Source organism: Monopterus albus, unplaced genomic scaffold (genome assembly GCF_001952655.1).
Source record: "Monopterus albus unplaced genomic scaffold, M_albus_1.0 scaffold164.1, whole genome shotgun sequence".
NCBI lineage: Eukaryota > Metazoa > Chordata > Actinopteri > Synbranchiformes > Synbranchidae > Monopterus > Monopterus albus.
The window spans coordinates 751,810-769,394 of NW_018128044.1; the positions used below are offsets into that span (position 1 = coordinate 751,810).

Consider the following 17,585-nt stretch of genomic DNA (forward strand, 5'->3'; position numbering starts at 1 on the left):
CATCAGCTTTTGACTTTTTTAACACTATGATATCAGACAACATTATCATATATTTGCCCTTGAAAGCATCACATCCCCTCTGTGCAGCCTAATCCTGCTCTTAGACCAATTAGCCATCAGCTGGCAGTTCACAGCTGCACAGTTTAAAAAGACCCATTAAGGACAATCTGTCTGTGCAGGGGTCTTATGAGCATAACCTTTCATCAACATCATCATCCCTGCCTCTGAGATCAGAGCATTAGACCTTGCAGAGAAAGAACTTACACCCCAGTAGAAATAATAACCTTCAGTCATGTCCAGCTGCTGCGACAGCAGACAGAACGTCATTGTATTGAACTTATTTGAGATGCATTGCTGTCAGAGCGAGACAATAGGTCTGAGGAGAAGGAGCAAGGGCGTGTGTTTGTGTGTATTTGGAGGATGTCAGCTTCCTGGTGTGTCAGTGTGCAGGAGGAGTGGTTGTTTAGATTATGACAGGTGTGTGTGTGGGACAATAGTGTCAGCTGCTATCAGTGACGTGAGTTTTCTTCCCTCGGGAGTCTCCGAAGGAAACAAGGATGACAGTTTCCTCCGTGAGTCAAACAGGAATGAAATGAGACTGAGTTGAAGTAATTCTAGTGGGGCAGGGGGTGTATAGGTAGGTAGGTAGGTAGGTAGGTACTTTACTGATCCCTCAATGGGGAAATTTCAGTGTTTCAGTAGCAATGGAGAACAAACAACATAACACCATGAGAAACAAACACCACACACATATCTTGATAAACAAATTTCAGTACCTCAAGCAGCAATAGAGAACAAGCACCACACATACATCCTGATAAATAAATTCCCAAGTACTCTAAAATACCGTAGACAGAATCGAGTATTTGAATAATCAAGAGCAGAATTTACATATGTGCATATTAACGATGCATTTTACCCCAGGATTTGAGTATTGTACCTCAGTTGACTATTACATGGACCCTCATACTTTCACCTAGCTTATCCCTGCAGTGATGTATTGTACAGTCTGATTGCTGTGGGGAGGAGCGACCTACGGTAACGCTCCTTCTTACACTGGGGATGTAACACTCTTGCGCTAAAGGAACTGTTCAGAGCTTCTACTGTGTGTTTTAGAGTAAAATCACAAAAAATCCACATGGAATAATAATACAAATACAAAAAAAGCACACGAGTGGTGAATTCAGGCCCATATGTGCCTTACATTGTCCTGCTCTGCAGCCACTGGGTGGGAAACCAGCTTCTTCCTTTTATTGAAGACAGGAAACCATGTTTGCACTCTATTGTCATTGTACCAAGAGATATACGAGATTAGGAGTGCTACATCTGAACCAATGCCAGATATTAAAAAAAAGAACAAAAAGACAGACCACATACATCATAAGATGTCAAGAAATAATGTAAAATGTAAATAAATATAAAAACATAATAAATAAACTATGGCATAGTAAAAAAGATACTGCAGTGCAAGATTTTGATTGTTTTTGAGTCTGTACGTGTCTTCAGACTGTTGTCTCTCCTCCCAGAGGGCAGGAGAGACAAGTTTGTAACCTGGATGGGAGCAGTCCTTTATGATGTTCTTAGCTCTGTGGAGGCAGAGATGTGCCCAGATCTACTTTTCCCTGCAGAGAGTGATATATGTGCAGGCAGATGGTAATCAAAGACTGGTATAGCAGCAGCGGTACTTGAAATGAAATGGGATGCTGACATGCTTTGTCACTGCTCCAGTCCACCGTGCAGGGACTGGAGGGTGTGGTCCTGATCAGCAGCTGCTTGACCTCTGCCCTCACCCTCTTTCTGCTCTGCTACACCCCCCCTTTCACTGTGAACACTCACAGTGACCTTGGTGTTTTTGTTGAAACTCTTAAGTGATGAGACCAGATCATTAAAAAGGCAGCACTGACAAAAAATTAAAAACTCATGTTACTACTCCCAAAAGAAAAACAATATTCAGTAAATAGAGCTGTTAAAATTGTTTATTTATCAAAGACAACTGGACATATTTATTTTTGTCCTTTAAAACAAAAAGTCAAAGTGAAAGGCACAACGGTGATGCCCTGCATTGCCTGATCTTGCAGTTGGGTGCAGTGTTATGTGAAGATGTGCAGAGAATAGCTGGCAAATGTGAAATCTGATTCCCACAGATCAGCAGAGGTCAGCCAGTGTCAGCTGCTGTCTGAAGGGCAGCAGATTCAGATCTCAGAGGAAGCAAAAAGAACCTTTCTACTGTGCCCAGAGCCCTGAGATCCCAAACATGCAGCGTGCAGGGAGCCCTGCAGTGAAACAGCTGAAGAGATTTTTCACAGAATGGATCACTATGATACAAAATAATTTAACAATGGCAATACCAATGCTTCAGTTTCCGGTAAAGTGCACAAACCTGTACGAACCACCAATAAGCATGAACTGGAATTAAAAATGCCTTATTGAATTCAGGTGACATTAAATGTTAAATCCTACTGTTCTCTTCAAATATGAGAGTACAAGCTGTCAGAGAGGCACTTATGAGAGAAATATTATCATTATAAGGTAGCAACATGAACACGATCTATGAAAATCAACAGTATAATATCAAATAATATTCAACGTATTTAAAACACTAAACTTCCTGAAGCTTCTATTGAACTTCTGGAAACAGGTTTTATTACAGCATTCCTTCAACATCATTCTCGTCCCAAGCTGCTCCTCCTCGTTCAGGAGAGGCAGGAATCCAGATGCTCGTTGATCTTCCCCTCCTGCACCTTTGCTTGGCACACAGGACAGCTGACCATCAGCTCAGAGGAGGAGGTAACACTGTGCAATCCTGCAGAGAAGGAGGAGGAGGAGATGGCGGTGGCACTTCTTTGCTGCACTGCAGGTGATTTTGTCTTTATTGACTCTCTCGGTGCTGCTATATTGCTGCCTGATGTCTTCTGGAAGAAGTCAGCAATGCTGGCTGAGCTGCGGCGCTCATGCCACTGCCTTTTCCTCTGACCCCCACCAGCAGCTTCTAATGTTCTCTCGCTGTTAGAATCAGTGAAATAGCTGGACTGAGCTAGTTTAGCAGGGCTGCTTCTGGATGGAACTACAGAGAAAGACTCTGAATGATTGGATGTACTAGGTTTAGATGTGCTGGGAGAGGAGGAACTCGTAGTAGCACTCCTAGTACTCCTTGGTGATGCCAGCAAATCTCTTTCAGCCTCTGTGTTTGTGACAAAGGTTTCACTTACTGATTTCTTGAGCTCCGTGTCATTGAAAAGGTCTGTAATGGGCCTCTGTTTGATCTTATCTGCCCCATGACTACTGCTGCTACTGTGGGGTTTAGGGATTCTCACTGGTGAGCCGTTGATGTTCACAAAAATCTTTGTATTACTGACAGATCTCTTTATAGGAGGCTTTGGCCCCGTGAAGGGAAAGGCGGCGGTGCTTCCTTTGGTTCGGTTATCCAAGCCAGGGTGTGCAGGAGAGGTGAGACTTTTAGCTGGGGATGAAGGGGTGAAGAGTTTCTTGGGAGAGGAGGCAGAGCTGGAGGAAGATGTTTCCACAACAGGTACTAGTGGTTTGCAAGATGGGGAGGACGGAGTGGAGAACTGTGACTTCCCTCCAAGTACGAAGCCTTTGCCACTAAATGGGACAACGTCCCTTATGTCCTGTGATCCAGACCCTGACAGGGAAAAAGGTACAAACTGGAGTCAGACAACAAATTTTGTGTGTAGCTGAATAAATCATCCTACTCTCACTTGTTTTTTTTAAATAATAATCACAAGAAATACATTTTGTGATGTTGAGACAATGTTGTTGGCATATGTAATTGTTTAACTGTTATCCTCTGGTTAACACAATGACACTGTGATCATGAGTTAATTACTTTGTGATTATAAGAGAGCAAAATGTGTGGGGGGTTTTCTGTTTTTTATAAACACAGAATGACATTTATAGCTGTTAAAACACAGTAGAGAAATCAGCTTGTCACCTGTACTTGTACTTGAAGGCTTTCCATTTCCTGAGGCTTTCTTCACGGAGGTTGTCACATCCTTTTTTCCATCCTTCTTGCCTTTTTTGCTATATCCGTCAGGCTCCTTGATCTTGGTGTAGGTCCCACCACAAGTCCTCTGGTGGTCCTCCCACCAGGGGTCCAGAGAAGATGGAGCTCTGTTTATGGCCCTCTTCACATAACCAAAGTAGGGCTTGCGATTCTGGCAGGGCCCATTGCATCGCCACCAGTGCTGCCGGTACACATCAACCTCATCGTGGAAGCTGTGGTAGATCTGATGAGAGGACAGGGGAAGACAGAAGGTTCAGAAGACCAATTTTATAGATTGACTGTTAAGATCTCGACTAAATGCTTAAAATGAGTAATACACCTACAGTAATGTTCGTCCCACTGGCCTTGTTGATTCGATTCATATGTTTGCAGAACTCAGGTCCATGACCGTCTCTATCTCGGTTGTTCTGGGTCACAAACAGCAGTGCATGAATCATTTCATGAAGGAGAGTCTGTGGAAACATAATATTGAAGTTGATAAGTAAGAAAATCTGTCTAAGGAACGTCATTTTCTTTCTTTGTACAATTCAGCCTGACACACATTCACAGCTGGAACTTGAGAGCTGAAGGCAAAATGTCTCATGACATGAATGAAAAGGTTCTAACTAAAATTAAGAGGTTGCTGCTGTGTTATAATTTTATATTATAATTAATTATTTATGATTAATTTATTACATTTATCCTGAAAGATCACTTTAATTGATTATGTATTTTAAATATTAGATTTCTAACTAATTGCACAATAATAAACTGTTTGTCTAGATCTAAAGCCTTATAATAATCTGTTTTACCAGTGTAAAGAACACAAATGAATTCTGACCCTGTTATTTCAATAAAGACTGCTGTTTTGACACAGGTGAATCTCTTTACTGCACATTTAAGTCTTTGAATAATAGTTCTTAGAAAGGTATGAAACTGTAACAAGTTGATAAACAACTTTATACCAGATGAAGTATCCACCTCACCTGCACCAGGTCTTTTCTGGGTCTCAGCTTCAGCAGAGGTTCACTGAGTCTGATTGAACATAATCCACCTCGGCCCTCATAAGAACACACACCAGCACATCTGAGAGAATGGGCGGGACACATTAAATATGGCACACACAACCCTTTCATCAACCCCACTGGGAAGATCATTTACAATATGCACCATTAGTTGACTGGGTTGTTACTGTAAACATTTTCCTATGGTAACACCAAACCCCATACAAAACCCAGACTATTTTATTTTGAGTAGGGGTATTAATGTATCTAGAGGCTAGTGTATTGTTTTAGCCTAAAGGGAAATGACAACACTGGAAAATACACAATCATAAATGACTTACAGTGTCATTCTGGGACTCCACTTAACCTCGACACCGCTGAGTTTTCCCCAGAAGAACATGTCATTGAACTGCAGGAACATGGCTCTGACATCAGGACTGGGATCCAGCATCTCCCAGGACTTGTCCACAATGGACAGAGGCCTCTCGAGCTGGACAGTCGGCTTCCGCCAGGGAACAACATCGCTACCGCCTCCAACTATCTCCATTCGCTGTTTCTTACTGATTTGACAAAACTCGTTGCCCCCAAAGTCGTTTGATGCAAATAACGAGGTCTCGTATTCATTGTCAAACTGCTCCTGTAGCTGAATGGCGAGTAGAAAGTCGTCATCCATGTTTTTATCCATGTCAACAGGCGAAAAAAGGTGATATTAGCTTAGTCAGCTAGCATTAGCTCAGTTTAAGTTCAACGCTAACTGATTAACGTATATGTTAGATTGTTAACGCTAGCTGGCTAACATAGCTTGTATAAGTCTCACAAACAACAACCGATAGCATCACTGGAGCCAGAATACAGTCGGTCAAATATGCCAGCTGTACAAATATTCTCATTTATATCACGACTTCAGCAAAAATACAAAAATCTTCATGCTGGACGAAGGTGTTGCTAGTGTAAAACTAGCGCCAACAGTGCACTTGTCAAGTGTATTACAACCAAAGATTTTCTGTTGTGAATTTCAAAATAAACCAATTTCGGGCAGCTACTGTATGTGTAGTAGTGCAGTGGTGAAATGTAATTAACTTTTACTTGTAATTTAGTAGTTTTACAATGTGTTTTTGTAGGGTACATTACTTTTGCTTTACTATTAAATAAAGAACGATTTAATTAGTAGTAAAGACTAATACTTTTTAAACTATTGCACTATATACTGTTGCAGCGATTTTTGAAAGATTGGTTTCCGCTCGAGACTTAAGTGACTCCCGCGATCTTGACTAAACGTTCGTTTTTTTTTTTTAAGTTGTAAAAATGAGTTCTGGGATTTGTAGTCTTTTTTGTTTCAAGTTGTTGGCCAATCTAAAATCAATCCTGGATTTTTCTGTTGTAATTTAACGATTAAATACTTGGAGATTATTAACAACTTAGACTTGTATATAAGTTACCTTCTAGGTGATATTAACAGTGAGGGATCATGAGTCCGATGAACGAATACATGTGATTTAAATGGTTGTTATTATGGTTTTTATTGGCCATCCCATTTTCTGAATCTCGTGACGTTTCAGGGTGTCAACCAGTTTCCAGCTTCCTGTTTAGGTTGCAAGCAGATATGAACTTTGGAGGCTCGATGAACTGATCTTCTGTGTACATTCATCACTAATTAGTTAATATTTTGTGTGAACAGGTAAACACACACACGACAGAAGATGTCGGAAACGGGAAACCGACTCCGGAAACTGCTTGAATCGCCTAATTTCGACCCGCAAAATTACGTCAAGCAGCTATCACAGCAGTCCGATGGCGACAGAGATTTGCAGGAGCATCGTCAAAAAATTCAAAACTTGGCCGACGAAACGGCTCAAAACCTGAAGAAAAATGTCTACAAGAACTACAGACAGTTCATCGAAACGGCCAAAGAGATTTCCTACTTGGAGAGTGAGATGTACCAGCTGAGCCACATCCTGACCGAGCAGAAGAGCATCATGGAGAGCATCACCCAGGCCTTGTTGTCCACAGATAAGGATGAGACCTCCAAAGAGATGCAGGCTGCTTTCCCTAAAGAAACAGAGGAGGTGAAGCAGAGGACGCTCACCTCACTGCTGGAGAAAGTGGAGGGAGGTAAAAACATCATGGACACCCCTGGGAGACATTTAATCTACAACGGTGACCTTGTTGAGTTTGATGTAGACAACATGTCTCCCATCCAGAAGGTCCATGCTTTCCTGATGAATGACTGCCTCTTAATCGCTACCTGGCTGCCAAACCGTCGTGGCACAGTGAAGTACAAGTACAACAATTTGTACGACCTAGAGAGCTTCGCTGTGGTCAATGTGAAAGACAACCCTCCCATGAAGGACATGTTCAAGATCCTCATGTTCCCAGATAGTCACATCTTCCAGGCAGAGAACAGCAAAATCAAGAAGGAGTGGCTGGAGATTCTGGACGAGACCAAGAAGAACAAGGTCACCAAGGACAGGCACAAGAAAGAGGAGGAGATCCCCGCTTCACCTGCCAGGGCAGAGGTGTCCACCAATCCTTTTGATGAGGACAATGACAAGCCGGCAGATGCTGAAGAAAACGCTGACCTCAGCCTAGAGTGGATCCAGGAGCTGCCGGAGGATCTGGATGTGTGCATCGCCCAGAGAGACTTTGAGGGTGCTGTGGACCTGCTGGACAAGCTCAACGAGTATCTCAAAGACCAGCCGGTCACCCAGAAAGTCAAAGAGCTCAGGTCGAAGGTGGACAACCGTGTACGGCAGCTGACAGAGGTCCTAGTGTTTGAGCTGTCTCCAGACCGGTCGCTTCGTGGAGGACCTAAAGCAACCAGGAGGGCTGTATCCCAGCTCATCAGACTAGGTCCTGCTTTGTTTTTGCTTCACACATCAACAAAAAGTCAGCTTCTCTTCCCCACAGCCTCACTGCTCTGCTTCACAGCTCAGTATAATTACACATATGCCACATATGCTGCTAAGTGTTTTCCTGGTTACAGGGCACAGTTGCAGTAACGGCCTCATTCATTCTAGGTGTTAGATCTGCTTTGAACACTTGCACATAACTTATTGTCTGATTTGGACCTTGGAGGTTGATACAGTGTGATTGTAGATAAGCCAGCCTGCGGTGATTCAGGCATATTTATTGTTAATATTATTTGGATCTGTTTTTCCTGAATTATCACCAAGTCCTCCAAATACTCTGGTGCACAGTTGTAGGTGAATTGTTTGAGCTTGAAGACTGCAGTTCTCGGTGTCCTCACACACTCAGATATTTTTTGTTACACTGTTAGAGTTTTCACATTTTTTATCCTGAAACTAACTGTCACATAGTAACTGAGGTTTCAATGAGCTGTCAAATGTAAGGTGTTTTGGTGCAGACTATACGTCCAACACAGATTAGGAAGGAAATGGCGGACCATTTTATTCACTATGTTGGTTGACTCCTTTTTCCATTGTGTTGCAGGTCAGTCCACCAAGGCCTGCGAGCTGTTCCTAAAGAACCGCGCAGCCGCGGTTCAGACAGCCGTACGGCAGCTTCGCATCGAAGGAGCCACGCTGCTCTACATACACAAACTCTGCAACATCTTCTTCACTAGCTTGCTGGAGACAGCCAAGGAGTTTGAGATGGACTTTGCAGGAAACACAGGCTGCTACTCCGCCTTTGTGGTCTGGTCCAGATCCACCATGAGGATGTTTGTGGACGCCTTCAGCAAGCAGGTAGGAAGAGGGTCAGACACACACACAACAGCCTGTTCAGTATGTGTTGTTAATGCCAGGAAAGATGATTTATGCACACATAATTAAATATCCATATTTTTTAAGAGGTTGGAATTTATTACAAAACAGCAGTGGAACAGCAGAACTGCTACTTTCTGATACAAATAATAAAATGTTTGGAATTGGAGAAAAATACAGAAAATTGAAAATATTGCATATACACTGAGGATGTTTTTAATCCTGCATTTGGTTTTCTGAATTTGGGGCTCTTACTTTCTCCAGTGGCTTTAAAAGAGATGACAAATCAGATTTACTACTTATATTTAATGTAAATGTTTACAGACAACTGAAAGTCACTACTTGATATGTGGCTTTTGCTAAAGTGAGAATCAAATGTTAGGTGTATAGCTGCACAGTGATGGTTACCTAAGGGGTGACATTCTTAGGTGTGGCAGCCAGAGGGCGCAAGTGTCATTCAAACCCTGTTAATGTGTAAGTCTTTCTGTGGATCTGCAGTAGGTATCCTAATAGAGTGGTGTCTGTCAGGTGTTTGATAGTAAGGAGAGCCTGTCGACAGCAGCAGAATGCGTTAAAGTGGCTAAAGAACACTGTCAGCAGCTGACTGAGATCGGCCTGGACCTGACCTTCACCCTTCAGTCCTTCCTGGTCAAAGACGTCAAAGCAGCCCTGCAGAGCTACAAGGACATCATCATCGAAGCCACTAAACACCGAAACTCTGAGGAGATGTGGAGGAGGATGAACCTTATGACCCCTGAGGCTTTGGCTAAACTCAAGGTGAATATGGCTTCTGGGTTGTTTTTGTTTTGTTTTGTCTGGTTATTGTCCACCTTTTCCAGAGTGAGGATTTTCTGCTTTTCTTTGTTTTATAGAGTGCCGTAGTAGTGAGCCCTAATACCCAGAACTGAGTCAGCATTTTTGCACTTCCAGGCCTCGCCCTGAAGTCACTGGGTGTTTTCAGTGGGTTTTAGGTTAGATGCCTGAAATAAGGTCTGTGGTAACAGAAGACATTATCGTGTTTTGTTATTATCAGTAAAAAGGGTGGTTGCTAACAAGTGGCTAGATGAGACTACAGAGGTTGTCTGGGATATTAACCGTCATCACGCTGAACACAGAGACTCATCTACTCACTAGCCCGCCTCTACAGCCTTGTTGCGTTTAAACTATTCTAACTAAGTGACCCAGGCGTGATCACTCCGTAGATCGGGTCAGGCTAAGACAAAAGGATTTTGTAGAAGACGTAAGCCCTATAAATTACTTTACAAGTTGGAAAACGTGGTGGTGACGCTGAAGTCATGGGACCGTGGTGTAGTTTGTTTATAGGCTAACAGTAGCTTTTTACTTCCAACAATTGTGTTTAGGCTTCAGAAATCATAAAAGTGTGTTCACCTGTGATGATTATCTTGCTGAACAAAACATGTAAGTGTCAAAAACTGTTGTTTGTCACAGCCTGCGGGAAAATTCCATTGACTTTTTGCGGAGGGAACCACGGCGATGCTCACTTCTTGGTTGGCCTAGAAAAATACATCATCCCTACGGCACTCTATAACACTGTAAACTGGATATCTTTGGGTCTTTGATTGTTGGTCAAAGCAGCAAATGGAGAATTCACCACAGACAGTGTGATGGGTGTTTTCGCTATTTATTTATTTTATTAACTTAAACTGAAAATACTCCTGGCTGCAGTACATTTCTGTAGGTAGTGATGTCTGCCTGTATGCAGAGGATGTTTCCCAGTAAAGACCTGGCAGATACTGGGTGTTTAAGATAAATGTTGTCACAAATCAATGTTATATCAGTTGGAACATTACCTTGTCTTCGTCTTTCTCTGAAGGATGAGATGCGCAGCTGTGGAATGGCCAGTTTTGAGCACTACACTGGTGACGACTGCTGGGTGAACCTGAGCTACACCATCGTGGCCTTCACAAAGCAGATGATGAGCTTCTTGGAGGAAGGCCTGAAGCTCTACTCCCCCGAGCTGCACATGGTGCTGCTGGAGAGCCTGCGGGAGATCATCCTGGTGGCCGTGCAGCATGTGGACTACAGCGTCCGCTGCGAGCAGGACCCTGAGAAGAAAACCTTTATCTTGCAGAATGCCACCTTCCTCCATGACACTGTGCTGTCGGTGGTGGAGCGGAGGTTTGAGGAGGGAGTGGGCAAGCCGGCCAAACAGCTGCAGGACCTGAGGAAGAGCACCTGGCCTGTTCGGATCAATCCGGAGAGCACAACATCTGTGGTCTGAGAGTGGCTGATTTGGAAAAATGGTGTGAGACTACAATGAAAGATGGTGGCCAAAACACTTCAGTGTTCATTTACTGACCATTCTAAGTTCAGTTCTCACTTTTAGAAATAACTAGATATTAGTTGTGTGAGACTACAGGGCAGGAAGCAGCCTGGAAAAGAGTCACAGTAACAACAAAATAAAATACCTTAGGATAGGTACAGTATGTGTGAAAAGTTTCTTTGCACCTGAATTTGTACTGACTCCCACAAAAATGCCTATTGATATTCATGAAAAGATTTCTCTGAAATGTCATTACACAGATTAATTACCGACATTTTAATAGGTTGATTTTTCAGGCTCCTTGACCATTAATAGACACTAAATGGTGTTCTAGCATGCTAGGGCTAATCGAAAAGGATGGCTGAGAAGAACTGCACTGGTAAATGTTCACTCTTGTAATAGTCAAAATTTGAGCTTAACAGAAACACACAGAATGTAATAAAGGTCATGCACACACATTTTTTGTTTGTTTTTACAGAGATGCACTGAAAAACATTGCAGCTTTTCCCACAGCTTTTTTTCCATTTTTGTGTTCATACAATGACAATTAAAGAGTAAAGTGTCCTGTATTAATCAGTGGCTTGCCAACTTTTCAGTCACGTTCCCCTTTAGACTGTGAAAATGTTTCATGTCTGTCTTTGATGCATAATATTGATTTCCATTAACCTGTAAACTACTACTGAAGGTGAGCCAAACTGAATTTTATTGAAGTAACGCTATCATTCACATGGATTGTGTGTACCTTTCACATTTCGCTTTATAAATTCTGTTCAGTTGTTCCTATCAAAAGGCAAACTTGGCTCATACTTAAGACTGTCTTGTTCCACAGACCTTCTTTGCTGCAGACATTTTAAGCAGCCGTAGCAGAGAAAGCATGTAGACTAGTCAGAGCAGGCAAATCAAGATCAAAGATTTTTTTTATTGTCAATTCACTATATGTGCAGGACATACAGAAAAATACTATTTTATCCAAACAAACAGGCCTATTCAGTTTTACTATCATGACAAAAACAAGGCAAACACCAGTGGTGAAGATAGAAACAGCTGCAACTCCATAGATGCATAAAGAATGACTGAAACAAATAACTGACTAGAGTCTGACAGAGCAGTGACCGGCAGCTTGTTTGTGATCCAAAAATGTGGACGCCATCTCTTCCCACTCACTCCTTGATCTAGACTGTGTAAAATCATGACCGGATTAAATAAAACCCATAAAATCACACTTGATATTAAGATTGTGTCCTGGTGTCTGGGCTCTTTGGAGAACTATTCACTCAGTGGTACAGGCTTTTCACTCTGTGTTCAAAAGCAGAGACGGCTGTTGCTTAATAGGAAAGAATCACCTATCATCTAGATTCTAGAAATACTATTATCAGCTGATGGAGATCAGCTTCATGTTGCTGCCTCGTGTGCACCCTGGACATTTAACTAAACAGGTTTCCCCACCAGTTGCTGCTATGTAGCAACCGGCATATCGTCACCGGAAAAAGGAAACAGCCTGATTTTCGGAGGCAGGAAAGGAAGTGGGGTGATTAATGGATTGGTCTCCCATCTAATCATCAATGAGGGCTGCGGCTTTAAGTCTTTTGAATTGTGAGGGCAACGAGTACAGTTGATTTGGAGGCAGGCCCTGGGGGCTGAGTCGGTTGGCAGGAATTTGTGCCAGAGGTTGGAAACAACTTTTAAAGGTGGTTTTGGCATAATCTAGGCGGTGACTGGATCATGATGGCGAGTAGCAGTGGAGGAATGTTTGAGGACGATGATATGGATGTTGTCAAGAATAGTGAATGGTCGGAAGGGAAAGAAGGATAATGTTAATTCGTTGCCATTTTCAGGCAAGAGAATGCTAGATGGCGATGAGGAAACGTGATGTATGAAGAAAAAGAATGATGGAGGTTGCAGTGTTAGGAAACAGGCTATGGAGATTCAGCAGTTACGAAATAAATGCAGGGTCACTTATACAGAGCCAGTAAACATGTACACCTCTGAAAAGAGAGATATTTGAAAAGCCAAAACCAAAACAGAGAAAATTAACGTAATAGTGAAAGCAGCATGTATCCTGGGAAAAGATCCATGCTGATCCTAACCAAGGAGAAGGACCATCAGAAGGGAGGCGATTAGCTCCTTCATAATGATAATACTTCAGTGGACTGCTAGAAGTCTGATTGCTAATGGACAGGAATTTAAAGGGCTGTACTTAAATTACTTAGGGCTGTACAGTAAATTGACTGTACCGTCTTCCACAACACCCTAATCAAGTATTTGAAAACACCAGGAGGGCAGGAGAATAAATTAGAGAAAAGTACTTTCTGGTTGAAGAGTTGCAGTCCACCAAGCTGTTTCCTGTCCCACCAGAGAAGATGATGTGGGATGATGTGATACAGAAGTTGTCGTGTTTAGCTGTCAAGAGGATGAAGATGACGCTGTACCAAACCCTCGTCGACAATGATGCCTCTGCACCACAAGTTGTTGATTTCTTCAGCGATGTCAGGCATTGACATCTGTCCACTTGATTAAATCTTTATTTTATTTGACAATTTTTTTCCACTTAGATGCCCAACCTTAGGAAACCAAAGATAACCACCTGGTGATGCAAACTTTATTTTTTCTTTGTGTTCAAGTGTTTCTTGGCTCTATTTGAAAACGGTCTCAATTTTGGACTAGGTCATTTTTACATTATTAAATGGTGAAAGTATCTGGGCCGGCTTAGTGGTTAGATTAATGAGCGTTTCTCCATACACATGAAGTTGTGCTTTGGTATGTTGTAAGCATATGTCAATGAGTGTAGTTGTGTGGTTTTTAAAATCATCACCACCCAGATTTTAATACCTTTATTTGACTTTAGGGTTAAATTTCTGAGTTGTCTCGCTCTGCCAAGTTTCAAGGGGGTGACTCGCACTTCAGGTAGGCCTGGGGAGGGAAAGTTTTGCCTTTCGTGTGCTTATTAGATTTTCCACAGATGGGAGGCCTCCCAGCAGGGCAATTTGTCCCACCCCTGCAAATTATTATTGCTGATGTTTGGATACGTTTAGCAGTTTCATACGCAGAGTGGAGTGTAGTCAGAGCTCTATTGTGTGGTAGTTGCAATATCAACTGAGTGTGTTTTGGGGTTCTTGGGAGGGAGCAAGCCTGACAGAGACAGAGCTCAGATGACCAAATAAGCTCCGAGACACTGACTTTGAGTGTATTCGCCTTATTTTTTGTGATAATTATGAAAACTATACACTCACCCCAACTGGTTGAGGCAGCAGGCCGCCCACCTTGAGTCGGGGTCTGCTCGGAGGTTTCTTTCTATAAAGAAAGATACAGGGAAGCATCATATTTCTTAAGAACACTTTTGTGTAAAATCTTAATCCCTAAAAATTGTAACTGAAATAAATGTGTAGTGAAAACTACAAATGTGAAGCTGAAGAATGGTTCTGCAGACTATTTGTTGTTGGTGGAAGATAGGGTTAGATGCTGAAGTCACTGTTTCAGATTCCTGAATCAGAAGTTGGTGTTCAGGGTTCTTCTCTTCAGCACCAAGCCGAGTGCACATTGTTTCACTTTATAAACTCCTTGTTTCTTTTGCTGACAAAAAGTGACCAAACTCCCTTCAAAAAAATCCAGCAGGTTAATTTTTCTCTTGCCTCCATGTCATCGATACAAACCTTCTTTCATTCTGCCTCAACCTTTCTCCATCATAGCTATTCCGTATTTACAATGGTTTGAAAATTTTAATTTGTTATTTTGTTTTTAATTTAAAAAAAAATTGTCTACAATATCATTCTTGTTTTTCATGAAGTTACATGTCACTTTACAACCTTTTGCAAATTTGTTAGTGTTACAATTTTGAAGTGTTATGAAATATTAGCGCCAAACGTTTTCATAAAAATGAGTCGCCATGCAGCCTTAAAGAATTGGTGCATATTCAAAACTAACCATGTGAGAACTAAAACTAGAAACATCCACTAAGACTAATCTTTAATTTGAATGATGAATCATGTTCACCTTAAGCATTTTAACTTGTTAGATTAATTGTAAAATGTCCCATGGTGTACTCATATGCCCTGCAGTGTATTTCACTCGATGTGTGCATCATAACCATAATATACATTCATTTTTCTATAACAGTATGTGATTCTGTAACGGCCACAAATAAAGAATCTTTGCCAGCATATCTATTATGAATTTAACAGTGATATCTGACATGCAAATTGATATAAGGTTATGAAAGACTATCCAAAATTATCAGTAGCCTACTACCAACCAGAGAGAGTATAGGTGAAACTGTTAGAACAATACAGAGCCTGCAATGAATTCAGAGGACTGAAGTAATAGCTGTACTTAAATACAGCACATGGTAAAATGGTTAAAAGAAAAGTCTGTTTGTACAAAATAAAAGCACTACAATTCATTTAATCACTGATAATTTAGTTTAAAATGTCATAACTTTTTCATGGCTATATCACCCTCTTGTGGCTGCCCAGAAATCTAACTTATTAAATATGAAGCTTGGTATTTTTATAATACTTTTAGTAAACAGTAATACTAATGTTAGGGTGATTTTTATTTTATGCACTTAAGAATGGTTTTATTTTATAGCACACATAAGTTTACATACTTATATGTCACAGTTATGTTTATATAGTTATGAATATCACCCTATGTGTTCACTGAACCACTGGTCAAATATTTGCTGTGTGAGTCACTGAAACACTAATGCAACATCATAAGTCTTGTCCACTAAATTACTGAATTTCATTAGATTTATGGCTGTAGCTAAGGGAGCTCATAGTTACTTATCGTTCCTCTGGACTGGTGGACCCAAAGGAGTCTTGGTACGGTAAGGCTCCAAGTTTATTAAAATAGATTAGACGTAGATGAGAGAGCTTCAAAGGGAGAACAGTTATGCACACACACACGCAGGCAGAACAGTTTTAATTAAGTGAAAACAAAGGAAGATGTGAGTGTGTATGTAGGAATTAAAGTAGTACAGGTATTCCTCCTTTCTAGGGCGCTGTCCACGATGATTGGAACAGAGAGGACGGACGGACTGAAGGACCAATAACGGGAGAGTTAAGTCTAAACCACGGCTTCTCCCCAACAGTTTTTGACCAATTAGATAGTAGTACCTTTTCATACAAATATTGTATACCACTAAGTTGAGGTCAGTCTTTTCTGTTTATCCTAAACAGTGAAGATCCATGTGCACATGCTAATTTTGATACGTTAATGCATAATAAATTTCGCACTGTGAAATATATATCCTCTTATTAGTCTTCCCTTTTCAATATAAAAAGAACACGCCTCACACTAATAATAATATAACCTGAGTAAATGTTACATTCATTTTGGCAGTCAATGAACTTACGCTGGTGATAGACTAAAGATTTTTTGTTATTTCCTCTTTATCAGAATCATATTTTTCTAGAAAATGCCAGTGATTTGTCCGGTCTGTCTCCCAGTTGTTCTCACAGCAAAACCCAATAAAAACCAATGGGGATTTTATTACTGCAACATGAAAACTGATTTTCTCAGTGTGAAACGTTTCCCAGCAGAGACAGGCCCGACTTGCCATGACAGCGGATGCGGATATTTTTAGACCCTGCTCATGATTCGACACATGGTTGTTCTCTCTGCTTCGCAGCTCAAGTCATCACTGTATGAGCACTGATGTGGTCGAGGGGAAAGCCTCTGATGATGTTATCAGCTTATCCTCAGAGAAGAAACTAATTACTCAAGAGGAATTCATTCAGTCAACACTCACACAAGGGAAATGTTTCATGTGATGTATCAGTGGTAGTTTTGGCTCTTGTGCTTCTTCTCAGCATGTTAAGATATAAGACTGACCCTGACAATTCCTCTTCAACCATGGAATAAAAAGACGTTTATTTATAATCTTACAGTATGTGCTGTTAACATGTAACCCCCATAAAAGACTGGTCAAATGATTGCAACAGGGGCCTTGTAAGTGCTGGGTTTGTTTTTATGGCCTGCTGCTTCACAGTTTTGTGTCAGCCACAATGCTAGCAGTGATATGCATCCCCCGGTGAAGATGATAATACATGTCAATGTTGTGTTTACAGCTTGTTACATTGCTAATTTTTTGATTCAATGAAATCTCAACAGCCATTAACTTTCACTTGTTGCCAATAAGGTTGTGCATCTTTGTTCATCTTTCATCTCTAGCGGTCCCACTGTGACAACATACCACCATAGTGACTGAAACAAGAAGAAACTTAGTTCTTTTTTATAAAAGACCCTTAGATTCATTTCCCACTTGTTGCCAGATTGCTGTGTTGTCTCTTAGGCTGCTCATGCTGTGGACTTCAGCTCTGTTTTTGATACTGTTCCTTTCACCTGTGTCTGCCAGGTTGTCTGGAAGCCACATCATTATTATAGCTACATCACTGAATCTACCTGCATGTCTGTGTTTGAGCCCTCCTTGCCTGTGGTCCACACACCAACCTTGACAATGGATGATAATAATAATAATAATAATAATTTGAATTCTGTATTAATAATTTTGATTCTGTACAAGGATATCCACTTGTAACAGTGCTTTACACTATAGCATTACTATTAAGAAA

The 17,585-nt window shown here is 41.3% G+C and overlaps 2 protein-coding genes across 2 annotated transcripts; one reads left to right on the forward strand and one right to left on the reverse strand.

Annotated features, from left to right (window-relative positions):
• Window positions 1–1,965: 1,965 nt before the first annotated feature.
• On the reverse strand, window positions 1,966–6,217 carry sprtn (SprT-like N-terminal domain). The gene is made up of 5 exons (XM_020615404.1): window positions 5,349–6,217; window positions 4,990–5,089; window positions 4,348–4,476; window positions 3,953–4,247; window positions 1,966–3,643 (listed from the first exon to the last, which is right to left on the reverse strand). Exons 1-5 carry the CDS (start codon window positions 5,690–5,692, stop codon window positions 2,694–2,696), a joined length of 1,818 nt encoding a protein of 605 aa, XP_020471060.1. The 5' UTR covers window positions 5,693–6,217; the 3' UTR covers window positions 1,966–2,693.
• Window positions 6,218–6,535: 318 nt separating this feature from the next.
• exoc8 (exocyst complex component 8) lies at window positions 6,536–12,254 on the forward strand. Its single transcript, XM_020615386.1, has 4 exons — window positions 6,536–7,857; window positions 8,458–8,711; window positions 9,258–9,506; window positions 10,564–12,254. The coding sequence occupies exons 1-4, from the start codon at window positions 6,708–6,710 to the stop codon at window positions 10,969–10,971; spliced, it is 2,061 nt and encodes a 686-aa protein (XP_020471042.1). The 5' UTR covers window positions 6,536–6,707; the 3' UTR covers window positions 10,972–12,254.
• Window positions 12,255–17,585: the final 5,331 nt, after the last annotated feature.